Here is a 21,690-nt window from a genome sequence, read left to right on the forward strand (position 1 = left end):
GCTGTGCCCTCACCTTTGATAAGGAAAGTCAGATGACACTCTGCTGATCAGTCCATCAGGTCTCTGGAGTCTCTCAAAGTGCATCCATGGAATGCGGGAGGCCTGTTCTCTCTTGATGTGCTTCCCAGTCACAGTAACGTAGAGATGGATGTGAACTGTGGAGCCTCCTGCTACCTGCAGAAGGATAGACAATTGAACTGAGAATCCAGGTGACATCTGCTGCTGTGCCCAGCCTGCTGCCTGCCCCAAAAGCTGTGTCACCTTGATGGGCAGGAGCACATCCACCTCTCCAAATGGAATGTTGTTGCTGTCAAAAAGTACTTCAAACCTCTGGGTGTTGCAGTAGGGCAGGCACTGCACCTGGTCCAGGTTCACACTGAAACCTTGAAAGATAGAAACAAAGCAGATGAGATTAAACAACATGAAATGTATGACAAGCATGTTAAGGTCACACAGGTGTCCTGGCTGGCAGCTCTGGCAAATACCATTCTTGCATCTCTCGAGAAGCTACTGCTCTTTTTCTCTTGTGACCCACCACTCAAGGAGAAAGAGGTTTCACAGCCAGCCTCGAAGGTACACCTTGGATGGTAAACTCAAAACCCATTAACTGAGCACCTCCAGCCATTCTTTCATCACCTCAGGGAAGGCTGCACAGAGCTCTTCAAAGGAGACTTTCCAATTGAGATTCTCCCATGCTGTGCTGTTCTCTGGTTGAAAACTGAGAGGAGACACACCTGAGCATGCCTTAGACACGGTGAGCCGCTGTTTGAGGAAAGCACAGCCTTGCCTCAAGGCCTCTCATGGAAGCCCACGAGAAGTCTCTCCAGCACTGGTTACCTGTTCCACGCAGGACACTTTGATCGATCCGGCAGGATACTGGGAATAGCCCGGTGTTGGTGATGTTCACGGTGTGTCTCTCAACATTACCCTGAATGACACTGCCCATGTTCAGGATGTATGCAGGCAGCTCAACTCTGGAAGGAGGAGTAAAGACAGTCCTTAAACCACAGCCTGGATATACGTCCAAGTGGATGGAAGATGCAAAATAAAGTGGATAATTCTGTACTCATTGCTGTAAAAACTCAACTCAAGCCCATGAAACCCAAGGCCTGTGACTTCAGGAAGTCGGAGGGAGTGCAGGTTCTAGGATTTGTCAGCTACCAGTGGGACCTGAAAATAAAATTAGTTTAAAATGGACACTGGTCACAGCTCCTCTGATATGAAAGGCCAGTATAGATAAGTCCACTGGGCCTTCACTGGTCTCAATGAAACTGCTTAGCCTGGTGTAGAACTCAACCCTGAAATTGCTTCAGGGCCTTGGAATAAAATTTGCCTGCACAGGAAATCTTCATTGCTCTGCAACCAGAATCATCCCTAAAGCAGTGCTGATAAATATAATCAACACTGCTAAGATTCATGAGAAGGTCTTGTTTTGCAGAGCATCTTCTTCCTGAATTGGAGCCTCCTGTGCCTGTGCTGCCTCATGAAGGAGCAAGGGGAATCTGCCTAGGTAAGTCCTGCCACCTCACCAACATCCAAATCACCTGATTAGGGTTTCCAAGGGTTTGGTGACCTGTGTGATTCCCTGCTCCTTTTGCTCAGTGTGCTCTGTTATTTGGAACCAAGATGGCAGCTTGGTGTTGTTGGCAAGGATGGTGTCTGTGCTGCCTGGAACGGCTTGATAGCCTGTTCTGGGCCCCTTCAGCATTAAGACACAACCTGTGGGGAGCTGAGCAGCTCCAAAGCTCAGCGTGGCACTGGGGAAGGGAGGACACTCAGCTGCTCACAGGGAGCACATCACAGCTATTGAGGCTGGACCTTTTTTGAAATCCCTGGCTATTCCCAGGTCTGAAGACACAAGGAGCTCTCAGGAGCACGGAGCACTGCTGGGTGTTACTCCTGGGGCACTAGGAGATATGGGACCAGAGTCCCTACTCACTCGACAAGCCTCTGACGAAGGGACCTGTCAAAGACCCTGTGCTCCGGGGGACGACAGGTGACAATTCTCTGCAGCTCCAGAGCATGTTGCTCTACCAGCATCTTCTCCATCTCCATCTGCAGCCAAGTGTCCCACTGAGGAAAGAGAAGACAGTGGCTAGTTGGCAAGGGTTCGTCCCAAGGCCTAGGCTTGTATCTGAAAAAGGATCCCACACTGCTCTTGTTGAGAGAGGGTATGGGGTCCTCCTGTCTGGCTGCTCAGTGTCTGTGACACCTCCTGCTTGCTGAGCCAGGACCTTATCCCCAGGGAAGTAACTCCAGCATCTCTGCCTGCCCAGCCACTGCTACAAAAGCTGATGGGGCCAGACAGACAGAGAGACAAGCCAGAAACCCGCCAGAGCTCCAGATTTTTGCCTGCTCTAAACAGTGGCAAAGCAGCTTGAACAAAAGCCCTCTTGAAAAGGGAACACCGACCAAGCTGGTGCCTCTCGAAGTTGACCACTGCCAGCAAAGTCCCAGGGTGCAGTCAGGCTGATGCATTAAGGTCTGTAAACCTGGCAGGGCTTGGATTGGGGGAAACAAACTCCTGCATTTCCTTCAGAGCCCCATCAAATCCATCTCCTGAGCACAACCTTCACGATCTCTCCCACAGGTAGCCAGGAAGTTGGTGCATCTCCAGGACAGACCATGACCAAAGGTGGGCAGCCCCTGGTCCAATGCCGAGTTCACAGATGGTCATGGCCTCTGGCAGGGAGGTCCCAAGTGCCAGCAGGGCACCAGAAAGCTGCTGTGTGGTGCAAGGGGCTCAAGTGACATGGGGAGGGTGGCATGTGCCAAATGGGGCAGCAGCTGTTCTTACCACGATGCCAGACTCAGTGACAGAGACAGCCATGTGTGGGGCCATGGGTGACTGCATGGATGGCCCCATGGATGGCGCTAAGGACAGATTCCTGAACAGCCCCATGGACTCAGCTTCCCACATGGCAGATGCTTCATCAAGCTGTGTATCTTCTTCAAGCTTGTCTTTTGCCTCTTTCAGCATCTCCTTATAGTTTTCATATGCTGAAGGAGAAAAATTTCCACAAATAGAAGCTGGGGCTTACTGCCAATCTCATTTAAGCTGAGAAGTCCCACTTTCCCAACACTGGCCTCTCCCAGAAACAAACCCCTCAAGTCACCTGGTGTAAGTGGATGCTGCTGCTTCTCGATGCCAGAGCCATCTGTGGGTGGCTCCATGGATGCAGGCTCTGGCGGAACAGCTGCTGCAACACTCTGCCTGTCTTCTACCAGGTTTTCTTTTGCCTCTGTCAGTATCTTTTCGTATTTCTCATCTCCTGAAGGAAAAAATTATCCACAAATGGAAGTGTGGGCACACTGCCAATCCCACTTAAGCTGAGCAGTCCCACTTCCCCAACACTGGCCTCTCCCAGAAACAAACCCCTCAAGCCATCTATGGAAAGTGGATGCTCCTGCTCCTCTCTGAATGCCCATATTGATTCTCAGCTGTCTTCCTCCTCAGAGAGGAGCATCTCATCCCCTGAAATGCCATGCAAATCCAACCCTGCCAAATGGCCTACAAGTCTCTCTTACAGCTTTCCCAAGCTTTGCTGTCTAGCATCATCTTTCCAAACTTCTGACAGATGTGCTGGCAAGATCTGCAGGATGGTTAGTGGGACAAAGCCCACATGGGCTCCTCTGCTCAAGGCTCAGGGAGACACCGGAGGGGCAAGTGTTGGCCTGGCAGCCCTGCAATCTCCAGGCATGCTGGAGATGGGGGTGTGCTGCCCTATGGGGGAGAAAACCAGGGAACCTTCTTGGGGAGCAGACAGGCAGTGCTAACCTTTGATTTTCCAGGGCAGGTCCAGAGAGATCCTAAGAAAGATCCCCTCTCCTTTTAGGGAGATTTCTGCCGGTTCCAGGTGACCCACTTGCAACTGGAAAGTCCTGCAAAAGAATCCTGGTACTCCTGGCAGGTAATAAACTTTCAGGACTTGCTCCTTGCCAGGTTCAACGTAATCCTGGAAGGGATGGGAGGAGAGGGAAGGAATGCATCAAAGCAGGTTTGATGGGGGATGGCTCAGGTAATAGACAGGCTGAGAGGGCAGGTTCTCATCTGGAAGAAAACATCAGATGGTATCACCTTTAACTTCCTTGGACACAAAAGCTCAACCCTCCAACCCAAGGGTACAGTGTGTCCTTCCAAGGGCTTGTAAGGCTGCACTCCCCAGCAGAGCCTGCCCTGTGCACAGGGTCAGAGCACAGCTCAGCTGCTAAGAGTGCATGAACGTATCCAGACTCACAGTCACCTGCAAACATACATCTCTGGAAACACAGGACAAGAGACTAGGATGAGATCTAGGGAAGAGGGTGATGGCAGGAAGGGCATCTCCTCTCTGGGCTTCCACAAGGGCTGTCCAAGCCCCAGGCTGGGCTCACCAGTCAAGCTGAGGGCAAACTGGGCTCTGGGTAACAGGACATAGCTTGTCCCTACATGCTGGGCTGGACAGCTCTCCACTCCCATTCCCACTGCAGGGAGAAGCAGCTGAGAGGGGCAGATCCTGCCACTCAGCCCCCTGAGCTCTCACTCCAGCACAAAACACAGCTGCAGCCCAAGGGAGCCCTGCCAAGCTGCCAGCACTCAGAATGCTGCCACAGCAGCTGTGACTGCACGGCCCACGCAGAGCTGTGTCTGCAGATGCTGCAGGAAGGGGGCACCAGCGTGTCACGCCTTGGAGGGGACAGCCATGAAATAAAGAGAAAGCAATCTAGCTTCCACTTCCTATTCCAGAGAGGGCCAAAGACAGGAACACTGCTTAGGCTCAAAGATACACAGGCAGGACTGAGAAGCTGGGACGGTGGGATGCTGCAAACTCCTCTCCTTGCTCTTCCAGCCCCACTCCTCCAGGGGCTTCCCACTGCCCCACAAAGCTGCAGCAGAGCAGCAAAGCTGGAAGGAGTGAAGGAGTAGCACAGGGGCTGTGAGACTTTCTGGCAAAGGAGCTTCAAGCCCAAGTAAGGAATGCCTAAGTGCTGCTTAGTGCTGGCAGGAGGGAGGCAGGGACAAGGAGTAAGTGCTGTGCCAGCACAGCCAGAGAGTTCAGCAGTCCAGGTCCAAGGAGCAACCAATGTGTTTGTGACTCCAGCCAGTGGCACATGCTGGCCAAGGCCACGGGGGAGTCTGTTAGGAGAGCACTTGCTTGACCTTCTCTGATCCCAGAAGCAATTGCTTTCAGCCCTGTCTGAAGGGTTTTATTCCCCTTTTTTCCCTTAACCCTCTCCTGGGCCACCCAACACAGGGCTGGGGCCAATCCCTTGAGCTACTCACCGTGCTGGGCACAACCACAGGCACACCAGGCAGAGGGCAGTCTGCAGTGGTACTGCTGGGGTTTAGCACTGTGTAGGTGAATCCCATCTTCCCAGGGTTCTGCAGGGTGATCTCTGCCTCGATGACTTTGTTAAACAGCTGGAGAGAGGACAGAGGAATGGGAAGTTATGGATATGGGCCTGCTGTTGGGAATCTCCTTCCTCTTTCATGGGGTTGAAAGCAAACAGCCACAAGCCAAGAGCAGGGATGGGGAGGAAATAGAGGCACTTGACCAGGAACCCCCAGGCACAGGCCACCTCTTAGCCCTGCACAGGAACAGGGAGTTCTGGCAGCACACAGAGGTGTGGTAATAACCTTGTAAGGGCCAGGAATAAATGAACCAGGGGACACAGGCCCTCTTTACTCTCAGGGGTCACCAACAGCCTGGTGAAACAAAGGAGGTGGCATGGAAGCATTCCAGAGGAAAAGGCACCTCTATGCAAGTATTGGCAAGCAAATAGGCAAAAAGGAGGCACACAGGGCAACATGGACAGGGCCAGAAGCTGGAAATATCTGTGGGCTTTTAACTGAAAAGAACTAAAGATCAAGCTTTAGGAGCAGATCAGTGGAGGGCTGTCTCAGGGAAAAGTCTCTCTGGACATCTGCACTGGGATCCTGCCTGTCCCAGGAGGCAGCGTTAGGCCCCTTGAAGAGGAGAAATTCCCAACATTGGTGGTGGGGTGTACGTGTGGGTGTGTGTGGTGGAGATGGCCATTAACAACCAGCATGGATGCTGGACATATGCCTCAAAGGTCACACTTCAAAGCCCCAGAGCCAACAAAGGAGCTGGGAAGGGAAGAGAGCCCTGGGCTGGGGTGGGCAGCAACCTGCTGGTGATGGTTCCAAAACAGCAGCTCTGCCAGGGGAAGGGTGTGGTACCTGCAGCCCCCAGTCAATCTCCTGGATGTCCAGGTGGTAGGTGAGGCACGAAGCCTCCCCACACAGCACCACCTCGTAGTTCGGGCCCCCCTCCACGTGGCACAGCGCCGTGACACGGGCGATGATGTTGCTGTGGCCAAAGAAGGTGAAGAGCACCTGCTGGCTCTGACTTGGCTGCAGCACACCGAACACTGGCAGGATATCGAAAACCTGGAGCAGGGGAGGAGAGGTTGAGACTTTGAGGGTGGAAATGGATGCAGAAGAGCAGCTGTGAGTTGGAGCAAAGGACAGATGTAGCTGGAGCAGCCTCTCCTCAAACATAGAAGCAATCATCCTAATTGCTTCCTGCACCCCTGCCACTGACCAGTGGGAAAATCTTCTCCCATACTCACTAATCAATGCATTAATTAATGCACTACATTATAGTAGGTTGGGATGTCTGCTGGTAGCAAGAAATTCTCTCCACTGCAGAACCTGCCTTTGAAAACACTTTCACTGCCTTCAGAAAAACAGGAGAATAAGAGGTGAGAGCCCTTGGACTTGGGGGGAGGACTCCAGCTCAGCTCACCTGACTCCTGAGGTTTTCCTTAACTCTGCTTTACATGCTGCTCTCTTATGGTGCTACAGCAAAAGCTCCTGCAAAAATTTCCTATTTAACCACTTGATGAGGTACGAGGGAAGAAATGCCCTCCCTAGGTGCTGCACAGGGTGTCCTTTGTCCTAAGACATGTCCCCACATGGCCCCTCCAGTAACCAGTTGCTTCAGCAGTGGTTTGCAATGGCTTGCAGGGATGTAAGGACCCTCTGTGAGCAGTGCTGAGAGCCACCAGTGGGAGTGGGGCCTACAGAACTGCTTTCCACACTGGAAACATTGAAGTGAGAAGATTCCCACTTACCTCCTGTACTCCCAAGGCAGGGTGCTCCACCTCCACAAACTGCCTCAATCCTGTCTCTGGGCTCTGAGGCTCCACAGTAGGGGATGGCAGTACCTGGAAAACAAGCACCATGGGCTGCACTGAGCAGCTGGCTGGTCTGAGCAACATCACTCTGCTGCAGGTTCCACCACCTCACCACACCAGAAGCAGCTGAAATGGGACCTGGGCACAAACCAAGTGTGGGTATGTCCATGTTATCAGTCAAGTGCTGGTCCAAGCCCACCCACAGAGCTCCATCTGCACTTCCTACAATAAAGTTTGCACAGGACAACTGGATGCCCCCAACACTCAGGCAGAGGGAGGTGGAATTGCATGATCTTTGAAAAGTCCCTTCCAAGCAAAACTGAGGTCCCTTCCAAGCCAAACCAGGATTCTAGGATAGCCACTGGAATCTCCCTGGTTTACTTGTGCATACATGGCAGCAACCAGGAAATAAAGATGATCTCATGCTTCTGTCTGAGAACATTCAGCCGCACTATTTGGGTCTAATGGGTATTGTTTCTCCTGATTCAGAAAAACCACGCACAGTTAAAACGACTGTGAGCAGGTACAACCCCTCTCCTTGAACCTAATGCTAACTGGCACTCTCACAAACTCCCAGGCTTCCTTACATCCTTTTTGACTACCCCACGAGCAGCCTCTGTACCACATGATACAGAACAAGGGGCCAGTTCCCACTCCAAAGCACCAAGATTCACCAGGCAGGTCAGCAGACCAAAGGCCATTTTCCATGCTAGGAGTAAGAGGCAGCCACTTTGCAAAGTCTTGCTTTACAAAAGACAGCTCCAGGGCTGTCACTGCAACACTGGCTCTTGGGTCAAGGCAGAGATGTGAAAATAAGTCATTCTAGCTGGGTTGGGAAGGGGCAAATGGAGATCAAGACTCAGCATGTCTTGATACAGGAAGAAAACTGGAAGCCTTCTCATCATGGTGCAGATAAAAACCACATTTTACATTGTAAAGAAAATAAGCTCGAAAATCCCAAATTCGGTATAGGTCTGTAGCATCTGAGTGGGCTTCTCTGAGGAAAACTATTCTGTTTCTCCCTCCTCAGACACTCCATGTCCAGACACTGGCCCTGCTGCCCAGCCCACTTTCAGAGCACAGGACAGCAGGGCAGCAAAAATGAGGTTGGCACGAGCATGGCTTTTCAGTGGCAAGCTGTGAGAGGCAACACAAGCAATAGGTGCACAAGAAAATCTACCTCTGATTCCAGGGAATCCTCCAAACTCTCTGCCTGCTGTGCAGGATCCTGCACTGTTTCCAGGGATTCACTTGGGTCCTCCACACTTTCAGTGCTGAAATGACTCTTTGGCAACACTGAGGACTCCAAAGAGTCTCTCTTCTCCTTTGGCGATTTGGGTTTGAATTTAGATGGTGAAGGAGTGAACCTGGAAAACAACATTTCAGCTCCCTACAGGGTTGTCTCCTCTGAGCCAGGGCCCAGTTCATTAAACAAAACTTTTTCTGGGTGAGCTCTGCTCCTTGAAACTGCAGCATTTCAGTGGTTAACTTGGCTTGGTTTCCTGGGTCATTATAGAAAAAATGTTCATTTTTGTAATGGAAGCTGCCCAGACCAGACTTCTGCACTCTGCAGATGGCATGGAAGTAGGAACTACCACAAAGGTGTTTCTAGATGTGCCCCAGCACTGCCATAGGATTGCACTTGGAAAGCACAGCCCAGAGCTGTTTCCCAGGGATATTCAGACAAGGGCTGCCACCAACAGCTACAGCCATCCCTAAAGCTCCAGCAGAACCTGCTGATTGCTGTCAAGCATCAAAGAGCTGCTTTGTGAAGGTAATATGTGGTTTAACAGGTGAAAACTCCCTTCACCAACGTGCTCTTTGCCTCAGGTCATGGATGTCTGAGAAATCAGTTTTCCCCACCAGCTTTCCTTCCCAGGGGAAAACACTATGAGGGCTATAACAAAGCAGCAGCAAGAGACTGCGACAGCAGCACTGCACTCTGGTGGCAGCACCTGTGTAGGTTCTTCATAGGAAAGGACAACAAACTGGGTTGGCAGGGAAGAAAAAGTGGTCACATTATAGATCTGCTTGTTCAAGTGCCTATGCATGGCTTTGTAGCTCCAGAGATAAAGCAGGACTCCAGGTTACTGCTGTGTGAAAAGTGTTGGGAGCGTCTTCCAGCCCCAGTCTGGCTGGAGGACATTGTTTCCAGCCAGTGTCAAACTGGCAGAGATTGTCTATTCCCTGAGCATCCAGCCTGACCATGGCTGGTTGTTGTTATTTGCAGAAGGAAGTCTCAAAAGTACTTGGTCAGATCCCAGGCAAACAGCCTTGGTCTTTCCAAAATACCAACAGGACACCAGGAAGAAAAGCTTCAAGGAGAGGGCAAAGGTGCACATACCTTATCGTGTTTACCTGGCTGCCTGTCTGGAATGCCCAGTGGTAGTGGACAGCAATTGGGCTGCAGTTGGTCATCTCCACATAACGCACTTGTTCAGTGTCATTCATGATGCAGCCAAAGTCCAGGGCCTTGGCTGGGATATGGAGATTTGGGAAGTAAACTTCTCCCCGAATGGAGATCTGCTCCTCATGAGGATGCTCCAGGAACCGCATGTTCAGTGTCGTCACTGCTACCCGGCTGTTCAAATCCTTTTTATAAGCTGGGTTAAACTGGATGCACAGATGAAGCTCCTGCCCTACCTCCAGCTTCATGGGCTGCAAGGAGATGAATAGTATTAATAACCCATGTGATGAAGTCCCAAGGTCTGGCAGCATGAAACAGTAAAGGTTCAAAGTGTGACCCCAGTGTGGGCTTCTCAGTTCTCCCTTCATTTCTTTACAGTGAGGGTCTGACTGACCACACTCTGGTCTGAGATCTTCTCAGGCCCACGTTTCTGTGCTTGGCAGCAATACAAGGGGATGGCTGCTGGAGAGCTGGGATGCTTTCCAGGAGACACCTTTCCTGCATGGCATGCCAGGTCTAGTTGCCTGCTCCTTGTGTCTTAGAGCCAGGATGTCTTCCCAATTCAGATGTGATTTTGTGTCCTTCTGCAGCTCTGCTGATTCACTTCAGGCCAGTCCATTGCTGACTTTACAGAATAAGCTTCTCGACTCAAGGACTGGCCAACAAAAGGGCACCACCACATCCCTCCGTCTTCAAACCCCACTGGCAGGAGGGTCCCTGGCTGCTCACCCAGGCATCTGCAGAGAGGGGCTGCTGGTCCACATTGCAGATAAGGAATGGCTTCTTCAAGTCCAGCACAATGCTGAGTGGCAGGGAGCAGGTGTTTTTTAAAGACAGAGGCTCGTATTGGAGAGTCAGGACATCACTGGGTTGCTACAGAAACAGGAGACAAGACAAAACAACCTCAAGTGGCCACACACCCCCTTTCCCTTCCAATGCATTTCTCATTTTTCAACCCCAGTGCATACAATTCTATTTACTCTTTCTGAGAGTTTCTAACCTTCCAGCTGTTTTAACAGCCATGCCATTACGTGCTGTTAAAGGATGCAATCCAGAGACTTACCTTCTCCACACGGAAAGGGATTGCTCTGGAAGACATTTGCACAGTGGGAGAAACGAACTCACAGGTGACATCCACTTGCATTATTAGTCTCTTTCTTTTCTCTCTCCCCACAAGGGCATGACACAGCAGTCGCTCCTTCACCTCCTGCATGCAAAGGTCACTGTCACCAGTGGGTGCTGGCAAGGCAAGCAGCAAACACCCCATGCTGGCTCACCACCCACAGGCCCTATTCCTGCCACAGAGTTACAGACACTCCTCTCCTCAAAAGCACCTTTTCTTTCTGTGCTGCACCCTGTTTGTTCTGCATTGAAATGCCTGTAACTCTGCACCCCAATATCCACAAAAGGCACTCATGAGCCACATGCTGCCTACAATTGTAGTAATCCCAGCCCCAAATGATGATTGCTTTGAATTGTGCCATCACTAAGCATAGTGCTTATATAGAAAGCTGTAGGAATGGACTAAAAGAAATTAAATTATATTAAGGAAACAGGTGATAGAAGGGCTAATCAGCAGGAGCTTTGTACAAATTCCTTCCACATTCACTTAAATATCTGTTCCCATGGGTCCTGGAGCCAGGGAATGCACACCAGGGATAGCTGGCAGCTTCTCTGCAGAGTTGTATTTCCATTGGAAAGAAAGGTTCAGGGAGAGGAACACACCGTGACTCTGCTAAAATCTCCCCCTCTGAGCTGCTTTCCAAGAGTGATGCAAGACCTGGCTGCCCTTGGGACACCAGGGCTGGCTGAGAGAGTAGGACAAGCAGTAAGAGAAAGATTGGCAAAAGTCAAGCTGCCAATTGTAATGATCCCTGAGAACAGTTTTCCATGTGGAGGGACATCACACTGATCCTTAGAGCTGACACACTGTGTTTGTTTTCCTTCTCCAGGACTCAGGGCTAGACCAGCCCTCTGCCCATGTTTGTCTGCAGACCAAAAGTGATGCTGCTCCCAGACACTCCCTCCCTTCACAGGGCTTTTGTTTTACTCTCTACTTTCCCCAGTGCACTTGGCACTTGTTTCATTTACTCTCTGCCTGGGCTCTTAGTCTAAGTGTAACTTCTTTTCTCTGCTCTTCCTTTCTGTCTCAGCATGTGACACTGGTAACCTCCTGTTTTCCCTGAAGGAATAATTATTTCCTTCAGCCCATGTTTTGGTATCAATAAGTTGGGGTTTGGTTACTATGGAAATACAAAAAAGCCTTAGCAACGGATGGTGGCCAGCAAAGAAAGCAACTGGTGCTGCCATGGAAACTCATGGCCTTAAAACAGTTCCTCGGAAGCACTTGCTCCTTATCCCAGGCAAATGTCAAGGGGCTGCAGGAGAAGCTCCAGGGCAGGGGATCTGATGGGGAAGGCTCAGCCCTTGGTGGGAACCTCACCTGGGGAGTGTTGGAGAAGCCTTCCAGCACCATCTCCATAGTCTGGCCTGGCATCAGTTTCATCTGTGGTGGTTCCAGCTTAAACACGGGGCTGACAGGTCTGAGGCTCTGGGAAGTCTTTTTACCCTTGGTGGCACGATGCTGCTGAAAGATGCTGAAACCTTCTGTGGTCCAGTACAGGTCATGGATGTGTCGTCCTTTGTTTATTAATTTGAACTCATACCGGCAGGGAGTGAGGCTAGAAAAGAAGCAGAGAAAATGTCATGAAATGACATTGAAATGTCATGGCTAGAAGAGAAGCAAGAGAAAATGTCACAGGAGCTGCTGTTTCCCTGCAGTCACCCAGCTTCAGCATCCTGATGGTGTTCCCTGACTGCACACTCAGTGCTAAAATCTCCACTGAAAAGGCCACCTGACTTCATCCACAGCCAGGCCTTGGCTGCCCCTAAAGTTTATCACTACCCATTTTCCATTTGGATGGCATTTGAGGGTATCTAATGACTCTCAAATGGCCATCACATGCTTTTAAAGGAATCCTTGTGGCTTCAGGGAAAGAGAGCTGGGACCTTGTGCAGTGAAGAAGATCTAGCCCGAAGGACTCCAGCAAAACTGCTCCTTGCTGAGCCCAAGGGAGAAGTGGGAGCCGAGAGAGATCCTACCTGAAGTGAGACTTCAAGTTGAGCTCTGGAGCAAATGGTTTGTCGGTGACAATTGTGGTGCCAATGCCCACAGCGCGGACAGCGATGACGCTCGTATGGCTGTTCTCAATGAACAGCTTCACCTCATCCTCAAATTTCCCTGTGCCATCCAGGTTTGCTGTGACACTCACAGTCACCTCAGTCTTGGGAGGGATCACTCCTTTACTGGGTTCAGTCCTCCAACGTGAGCTTGTGCCAGCCTGTAAGACAAACCAAACACAGACTTAGGATGGAAACCAAGGACCCTGGTCTGCTGTGGGCTACAAGAAATGGAAGGACTAAAGAGATGAGGGTAAAAACCATAAAGGTTTCATTTCTCTGAATTTAAGCAACAGTGTCTGGCAACAGCAACTCTTCAAGAGCTTATGCAACCTGTATTTTACCCTCTTTTAACAGATTCACTTTTTGCTCAACCCAAAGGATGTTCCTCCTCAGGAGAAGGTTATTCCCCCTTCAGTCTCTCTTTGGAATCTGCACCAAGGGAAGCTACTTTCTCTCTCCTGACTTCCTGACAACAGAGCTGGGTTTGTACAAAGGCTCAAGGCCAGAGGAAGCCAGGATTGCTCGAATCCCACCACAGCAGCCACACAGCTGGAGGATGTTGCTGAGAGCCCAAAGGATAACTCTGCAAAACTGGTTGAGCAAACCCCAATACTCATTTCTGCTCCAACCCCTCTGCAAACTATGTCACTGAGGGCTGCCCCAGATAAAACCACCCCCAGAGCAGGGCTCCCCTTGCCGCACTCAGATGGACCATCTTGCACAGAGTGATATGGAAACATTGCATATAAAAACAAGTCACAGGCTGCTACTGAGCAGTCATTTTCAGTGGAAAACAGCCCCACAGATACTTACCATCTCTGCCCGGAAGACTGCAGGGATGACACTCTGATTGGAGAGGTGTAGAGTCTGGGAAATGTCTTGTAGGACTTGGATAGTGCCGAGGTTGATCTCACTTGGATATACATGGACAACCGGTCCCTGTCCAATGCTCTCTAAGTGGATTTTCTGTTCCAGGAAGAAGGTAGGAAAGATCAAAAAAAGACACAACAGGGAAGGTTTGAAAAGCTTCAACAGCTCTAAGGGCACTCCTAAACTGGGAATAATTATGGCTGTTTGAAGTTTTCAGTGCTGTGGACTGAAACAGAAGGCCTGGAGCAAGTGTGGGGTCTGCAGTGATCCCATCTGAAAGCCACATGCTCCCGTCTATTATCAGCAAACAAACAAATGCTGTTTCCCATTCTTGCTTCTTCCCACTTCCTCCACACTCTCTCCTACTTCTACATCATGCCTGCTCCCACTCCTTTCACGTCTCCACCTTGTCCCAAACCACCCTCCCAGCTTCTGCTGCCACACAGCCATGCTTGGACACTAAAAGTTCTTTAACATTCCTAAAGCTACACCTGTGAAACCAGCACAAGTCAGAAGCAAAGCAGGCTCTTCAAAGTAGAGATCAGGCAAATTATCTGCCTCCACTCTGTGCTTATGTCCTGATACTATGCAAGTAACAGGCATTAATTAGTAATTACATCATTCAAGCAGTATTCATTCTTTTGATAATTTGAAACCCAAAAGGTTTCTTCTTGCAGAGTTGGCACAGACTCTGGGAGCTGGAACACGGATCCCTTTGCTAAACTACCACCTCACACCAGTGAAACCCAGGAGAATTTATTCTGTCGTGCTGGATTTCACTGGCCCCAAATACCCCAACTCCTACACAGGACCAGAATGCTTAAAACTCCCAACACCCAGAAGCTGCTGGATGATACACTGGAGGGGTCAGAGTATGATTTAACCACAGAAGAAACCAGCCCCCATGATGTAAAACCTTCAGTGCTGCCTGACTCAAGGGAACAGCACTGAGAGCTGTCAGAAACAACTGAGTCAGAAACGGCAACATCCAGAAATACTCATCCCTACAGGACATGACTATGTGCAAGGGAAAGCCAAAAATCATGTACCATGGCTGGTACCTCAAAAATAAGGAATTCAAGCCCTGCCATGAGGATAAACCTCTGGGAAAAGGGAGTCCCAAAATGCTGCAGCCTGGGTGACACTGCCCAAAGCTCAGGAAGAAGATGGAGGGAAGAGCTGTGCCTCACCAGCCAGCTTTGCTTCCAGGTGACAGCGGGACAGAAGCAGCAATTGCAGGGCGGAACCCTTGGAGATGAGCAGAGAAGCACCTGGAGGATACCCAGGCCAGCTGGCTTCAATTAGTGTGTAACAATGCAATATATCCTCACTGAGGAAAGGGCTTATGAAAAAACCCCAAACCCTTCATCTACAGTTTTCTTAGAAGGGACAGAGAAAGCCCCATTCACCAGCATTACAGGCAATGTGGCACCCAGGGAATGGGAATAAAGGAAGATGTGAACTTTGCCATCAGTGTTATTGCTACATACACACACCCACACCTTGCAGTACCACTGGCTTTGTCAGTGGGGTGGTAGTGCCACATTTGACAGTTTTGGAAAAAAGGGTACCCAGCCCTGGCCGACAGGGCCTACATTTTGTAGTTGCTGCTGTAGTGGTGTATGCCTGAATCCTCTTTGCCTCATTCATTTCCAAGCTTAGTGATAAAAACAACCAAAGTCTCTGTGCTCCAGATGCAAGCACTGTGGAAACTCATGTGTCTTGGGCTGGGGATTTTGATGAAGAAGTATGATGGATATTACTCAGACATGAAGAACTTGATTTTCAGCAAAGCTTCAGTCCAGCTCTGCACAGAACATCCCTTCAGCGTGGTCTCACATGCAGTGCTTGCTTTTAGCAGGATTCAGGGATGTCCCTGTGTGCCCCTGAACAACAGCTCTAATGAAGCAGCACTTTGTTCATCTGATAACACAACAGAGTGTGAGACCTAGGACTGGTCTGGGCTTCACACTGGGAGTATTATCCCAACTCCCATATCCATAACTATATGCTGGGTCAGACACTGAGATTACCACCCGTGAGGATTCCACACTTCCTCTTTTCTAGGCATAAATGCTACTTAGGCCACCAACCCCTGCTTTCCTTGTCTACATTAGCCATATATCAGAAGTTCCTGCTTTCTCTGGAAGAATCCCTGTACATTTTACTCCCTATCAGGAAGAGTCACACAAAGGCACACGTCTCTCCTCACACTCACCAGTGGGGATTCTTCATTCCCAAACACGGCAACATCAGCAATGATGTCATGCTCTCCCAACAACTGGGCTTCAAGTATAAATGGGATCTCCACTGAACTGTGAGCCTTGATAATTCCACATGGCACAGGGCTGGAGTACCACACAGCAGCATCTTCCTTGTGTTCCTAGAAGGGACAGAATCAAATGCAGCTTCAGAGGGACTTCTGAGGAAACTTCCAAGTCTTTAACACTGATCACAACAGCAATTCACTCACACTTTTAAAAATCCCCAGGAGAAAGCAGAAAGGCACAAAACAAGATGAAGGACTTGTAGTGGGTTAGCATCCTGAGGGGGTCCAAAAGCTAGTGCATCCACAGACACTCATCCCTGTGCTGGCAGCCTTTTTGCAGTAGCTTTTAACAACCCTCTAAGCTCTCCTGCATGAAAACACCCCAAATACTAGAATATAAACTGCCTCCCTAAGAGGTTAAACTGCTTCCTAAAGTTTGTCTTCAGGTAGGTTCCTGTTCTCAGCAAACCTTTAGGTTTGAATAGAAACCAGCAAGGTCTTATCCAACCCCCCCTTTTTTTTCTAATAAAGAACTCAATAACATTTGAGAGGAGGAGGTGCCAAACCTGAGGAAGAACTCTGTAGCATCCAGAAAAGTCACTGTTATTCACAAGGGTCAGGATCTTCTCATAAGGGACCTTTAGGCAGCATCGTCCAAATGTCACGGTGGGGTTGAGCACTCTCAGTGGAGGAACGACACATCTGGGCAAAGAGATGACCTCAAGGGAATTAGAGATACGGAAAGAATGGAGAACTTGTACCCCCAGTGAACGTGAAATGGAGCATAACACATCCGTCACGTCAAACAGACATTTAATACCCCTACAGTGACAGATCACCTTTAACTTCTTTTCACTTGAACACTTCTTGTCAAGGAGGGGCAGACCCTGAGACCCAGCACTGCAGAGGCTTCCAAGTGCCCAGGCAGAGCATGTGCCCTGTTCTAGAGCTGTCTCAGCAGCTTTGTCCCTCCTTTGCCCAAGGAGGTTTGCAAGGACTCCTGCAACAGTCCCAGTGAGCCATGACCTCTGGAGGAGCTTCCCACTGAGGATCAGTTCTCTCCAAGGCTCAAAGGACACAAGACTACAGTGTCTCAGTAAAAATTACTCCCTCATCCCCAGTAGTGCTGTTGCCCTGCCTGAAAACTCAGCTGTTTGCTCCAGAAGTGGAGGGCACACACCATACAGAGTGGGCTATCACTCTCTCCCAGTTCCTACAGCTCCCTTGGGCTTTCACCCCACAGGTCTATACACTGACTGTCCCTGTTTGCACTTGCTTTATAAAACTGCAGCCCAGGCACTGAATTGATGGCTCTGCCTGGGAGAGGGAACAGCACCAAGGAACGGCATCCCTCCTGTCATTAAACTGACACCCACAGCAGCGTAACAGGACTGAATTTGGCTGCAACAAGAACAACTTTTGGCCTCAAGTCTGAGAACATTAATGCTCAAAGAGCCAGTGGGAAGCAGCAAAACCTGAGCTCACCTGCCACATCAAGGACTATATTCCCCTTCATAAGATCTTGCCTTCCTTTTACTTCACCACTCCTGCCATGAGCCCCTTTCCCACTGGCACATGCTTTGGTTAATTAAGCCAGACCCCAGCCCTCAGCAGACTGCTGAGTCCCAAACCAGTGCTGCAGTGTGGTGGCAACCTTGCACAAACCCACCACTTGCAGGAAGAAGGAGAGGCGGCCCTTTGGAAATTTATTACACTTCAAGCACGAAAACCCAGGCAAATCATTAATGCCATTCCTATTCCATTTAGAAAAAGGCCCAGGGCCATGCCTGGCTGTGAGGAGGGGTGCTTCTCACCACAGGCTGCTTTCCAAGCACTGCTATCCTCACATCTAGCTGGGTAGAACAAGGTCATTAAACAAGTCGTCTTCTTCTTTGGAGCAGCAGCCAGCAAACCCCGTTCAAGGCAATGGTGGGTGCATGAGGAAAAACAAGCAGCTGCAAGGACAGTGCTGGTACCTGGCTTTGACAGGCAGTGCTAACACCTTGCCAACATCATCCACATCCACCACCAGCTCCATCTTATATTTTTGCACGGTGTTGGAACACAGGGTGACCTGGTGGAAGAGAAGAGCAGCAAATAACTCCTCACTCCCAAAAGCTCATCACCCACATATGGTGTCCTCCAGTTCTTATTCTATTGTAATGAAAGGAAGGATTTTTACTTAATTCTTCTGCTGGTCCATGTGTACAGCACAATCTCTGGGTGCAACAAAAGCCTTCGGGCAATATCAGATTTGTTAAACTGACCTTGCAGTTCTTAGGGCACAGGTAAGTTAAATTAAAGCACCAGTAGACTAATGCTTTACTCACCACTGTATTCAAATTAAGGGCCCAATTTTCAACCTGACTACAGTGACATAAATGCAGAGAAAATCTGTTGACTTGAACAGAATGAGCTCAGCTTTACATCAGGAAGCCGAGGGCAAAGCGTGGCTGAGAAGATGCTGGGCAGTTCATGGCTGCAGAGTGTTTCCTGTCCCCACTGAAGATCCCCGCAGGGAATACAACTCATTTTGCTCCCCAGGAGAGGAGACAAGAGATCAGGAAGAAAAGCAAAGGAATTTATACAATATCTCTCCCTCCAACAGCCACCCTTCTGTCCCCATCCTTCCTTTGCTGCTTTCAATCAAAGAAACTGCACTCAAGAACACACAAATGGCTTCTGGACTTGAGCATATGGTACAGGATTTCAGCTTATGATTTTGGAAACAAAATGGTGCTCCTTCAGGAACATCCCCAGTGACTCAGCTAACAGAGACCTCACACCAGGGCACATCTCTTACTCACATGATGCTCAAAGCTGGCAGTGCTAAACACCCTCACACACATCAGTGAGCTTCAGCTCTACCTGCTGAAGCGTGAATGGCTGGATCCATACCTGGATATCTTGGAATTGCCCAAAGCGGATGGTCCCTCTGCAGGGTTTTATGGTAAATTCCCTTGGCTTCATGAGACCTTGAGCTCCCTTTCCCCAGGATGGGTGAGTGTTGCTGGATATCTGAGCAAAGCTGTTAGTGCTGGGCTCTCCCAAGCCATCCTCAGGAATGCGGAGGTTGAAGGTCATGGGCCTCAGGGAGGTGGTAGTCAGGCGGCAGGACAAGGTGTGAGGAAAGCCTAGAAAAATGAAATGTAAGCACCAATTATCTCGTGATTACTGGTGGGAATATTCTGGTAGAATAAAACTGTGCTTACAGTTTAGCTCTTTTTTATCTGAACTAGAGCTCATTGAGCAGCTCAGTGAGGAAAAATTGTCATTTAGTTCCCTTTGATGCTGCTCCCAGATTGCTGCTGCCTTGGAAATGCCCACTCTTAGCCCTTCTGAACATCAGAAGTTTCTCTAACGAGGAGGAGCTCTCTCACCTGCCCCAAACCAGCACCAGTTATTTCTCTCTGATGAGTGTGCACCCAGACTGACCATTTACTCTGAAAATTCAAGCTGTAAAACTTCCTGTTAACTCCATCTACACTCCCACTGTTTTCAAGGTATAAAAGCAGTGAGTTGTCATCGAGGAGAAGCTACAGTAAGAGAGGAGGAAACTGGGAACTAGAATATGATGCAAAGCACCCTAATGCAGTTTCTCTAGGCAGAAGTCTTAAGGCATCTCCTGGTTTGGGGCAACCAGACTGAGCTTGTAGACAACTCACAGCCCATTTCACTGGAGGCAAACCTGAGGCTTGCTTTGAGAATGGCAGTTTGGAACCATGTCTCACCTTACCCAACAAACAGGGACATCTCCCCCACACTGCACAGGCTGCTGTGGAGGAACGCAAGGGATGGATGCTCTGAGGCTCAAGTGCTCTGTCTCAGCAACACAGAGATCTCTCACACTGTGGTCCTAATCCCAGGCACACTCACCAAAGGAGATGTCACCGAAGTGGAGGGCAGGTACATCAAAATGGAAAGTTGGTACAACAACACAGCCCCTATAAGGACAAAGGTGGAGGAGGCAAGGGCTTGATTAAAGGGAATTACAAAGGGTTCAGGTCTCATGACCCCATGAATGGATAAAAGCTCCTGTCAGAGCCACCATGGGTTTCAAATCAACCCACTACCCTGTGCTCATCACAGCATCTGTGTGGACAGGAGGCAGCAAGTGATCAGCAGCCAGCCAGCTATCTGGGACAAGCCCTCATGCTGCTGAGGTTCTGAGAAGTGAGCTTTGCCTCTCCCATCATCTTTTTTCTCTTTTCTTCTCCACCTCTCCCCTCTGCTTGGCAAGGATTATCTTCTGTAATGACACCAGCCCATGGGATGATGCCTGAGTCCTTGTGACAGTCCCTGCTGCAGAGCTTCCCGCTTCCTCATCATGTCTTTCCTGGCTGTGGAAAGGAGGCACCAGAGCACTCACAGCACAGCCAGGAGCACAGCTCACACAGGGGCATGAGAGATGATGTGAGGCTGCTGCTGCCCATTTGGGATGGATTATTAACAGGGGATTTTAGAAACATGACTTCTGGTGCAGAATCACCCAGGCTGGCCCATTGCCAAAGCCCTGGGAGCCTTGCTGGGTGTGCAGGTGGGACATCCCAGAGCAGCTACTGTCCAAAGCTGATGCCATCCCACTGCCTGTCGTGGCCAAGGGGGAAGGGACATCCCCAGAGGAAGGAGTCACTCCAGCTCCTGGGTACCCTCACTGGGCAAGCAGGCATCCCCACACTAAGGGGATGGCAGGATCAGAGCCAAGACTAAGACCTCAGGCAACACCCTTTTTCTCTGCTCCACCACAAAATGAGGTAGGTGGGAGAGGATAACCCAGAGACAGCTACTGACATGCCCACCTACCTCCCAGAGCCCTTCTCACCTGATAGTGAAGGTCACAGGCTTAGGGGATTCAGTCACACTGAACCAGAATTCTTCCTTGAACTTCCCCAGGATGGTGGCACGGAAGGAAATCTGGATGACTTGGAGCCCATCCGGTGCAATGATGCTCTGCTGGGGCAGGAAGGTGAAGCAGGAGCCCCTGGCTGAAGTTGGAGGGATGAGGCAAAAGGGAGCCTCAACAGGCCCTTTGTTGCACAGGATCGCCTGCAGCAGCATGAAAGCAAAATGGAAATACATTAGGAATCTCCTCTCTTACAGAAGGCTGAGTTGTTTTCAAATTAAATAATTAACATCCATAAAAAGCAGAAGATGCTCTGTGCTGCTGCTTGGCAGAAGCCAAAAAGTACAACGGGACCAGTTGCTCCTTTTCATGCAAAGCAGCAATAAATTCACATAACCAGAGTAACTCTGGCGTTATCCCACTGACACAGAGCAGTCCACTTGGACTTGAAGTGCAGAGGAGCTGCTCCGTGTCACCAACTTCATTCAGACCCGGCCCTAAGACCAACACAGGTCATTGCAGCGTTACAAGTTCATCACCACTGAGCTGCTGCTGCTCCAGGTGTGCCCAACACCAGCAAGGGCAGGACCTGTTCAGCTTCTACTGTAGCCAACAAGTTTATTGCATGTAGAAGATGCCTGAGGCAAAGATGTAGAAAGTTTCTTTGCTTTCTTCCCAGGAATGCTTTGCTCTTTCTAGAGCCAGAGATGCACCATGGCTCAAGTGTGGTGAGGGACTGGTCAGCAAGCAAAAGCACTCCCAAGCCCTTTTTGAGGGCCAGTGCTAAGCCAGGAGGCTGGACAACTTCCCTCTGACCCCTAGGAACAGGCAGGAGGTACTTGACTGAAAACAGTTAGCAAATGACTTGACCTTAAATGCAGCCAGTTTGTTCCAGCTGCTTTTGAACAGCCCAAGCACAAAGGTGCCTTGAGTCTGGGGCAGGAACAAAAACCTCTGAACACTCCACTTTTTGACCCA

At 49.9% G+C, this 21,690-nt stretch overlaps 1 protein-coding gene across 1 annotated transcript in view; it reads right to left on the reverse strand.

Moving 5' to 3' along the window:
• Nucleotides 1–6,596: 6,596 nt before the first annotated feature.
• Nucleotides 6,597–21,690, reverse strand: part of LOC139677683 (hydrocephalus-inducing protein homolog) — a 38,219-nt gene continuing 23,125 nt past the window's right edge. The window contains exons 18-31 of the mRNA XM_071567881.1: nucleotides 20,692–20,915; nucleotides 19,746–19,813; nucleotides 18,768–19,003; nucleotides 17,846–17,943; nucleotides 16,436–16,571; nucleotides 15,819–15,983; nucleotides 13,544–13,696; nucleotides 12,650–12,888; nucleotides 11,991–12,228; nucleotides 10,611–10,754; nucleotides 10,277–10,420; nucleotides 9,499–9,798; nucleotides 7,078–7,170; nucleotides 6,597–6,680 (exon numbers count right to left, since the gene is read on the reverse strand). Coding sequence (XP_071423982.1) covers nucleotides 6,597–6,680; nucleotides 7,078–7,170; nucleotides 9,499–9,798; nucleotides 10,277–10,420; nucleotides 10,611–10,754; nucleotides 11,991–12,228; nucleotides 12,650–12,888; nucleotides 13,544–13,696; nucleotides 15,819–15,983; nucleotides 16,436–16,571; nucleotides 17,846–17,943; nucleotides 18,768–19,003; nucleotides 19,746–19,813; nucleotides 20,692–20,915 — 2,322 coding nt within the window. The remainder of the gene's footprint in view (nucleotides 6,681–7,077; nucleotides 7,171–9,498; nucleotides 9,799–10,276; nucleotides 10,421–10,610; nucleotides 10,755–11,990; nucleotides 12,229–12,649; nucleotides 12,889–13,543; nucleotides 13,697–15,818; nucleotides 15,984–16,435; nucleotides 16,572–17,845; nucleotides 17,944–18,767; nucleotides 19,004–19,745; nucleotides 19,814–20,691; nucleotides 20,916–21,690) is intronic.

This window comes from Pithys albifrons, chromosome 12 (genome assembly GCF_047495875.1).
Source record: "Pithys albifrons albifrons isolate INPA30051 chromosome 12, PitAlb_v1, whole genome shotgun sequence".
Lineage (NCBI taxonomy): Eukaryota > Metazoa > Chordata > Aves > Passeriformes > Thamnophilidae > Pithys > Pithys albifrons.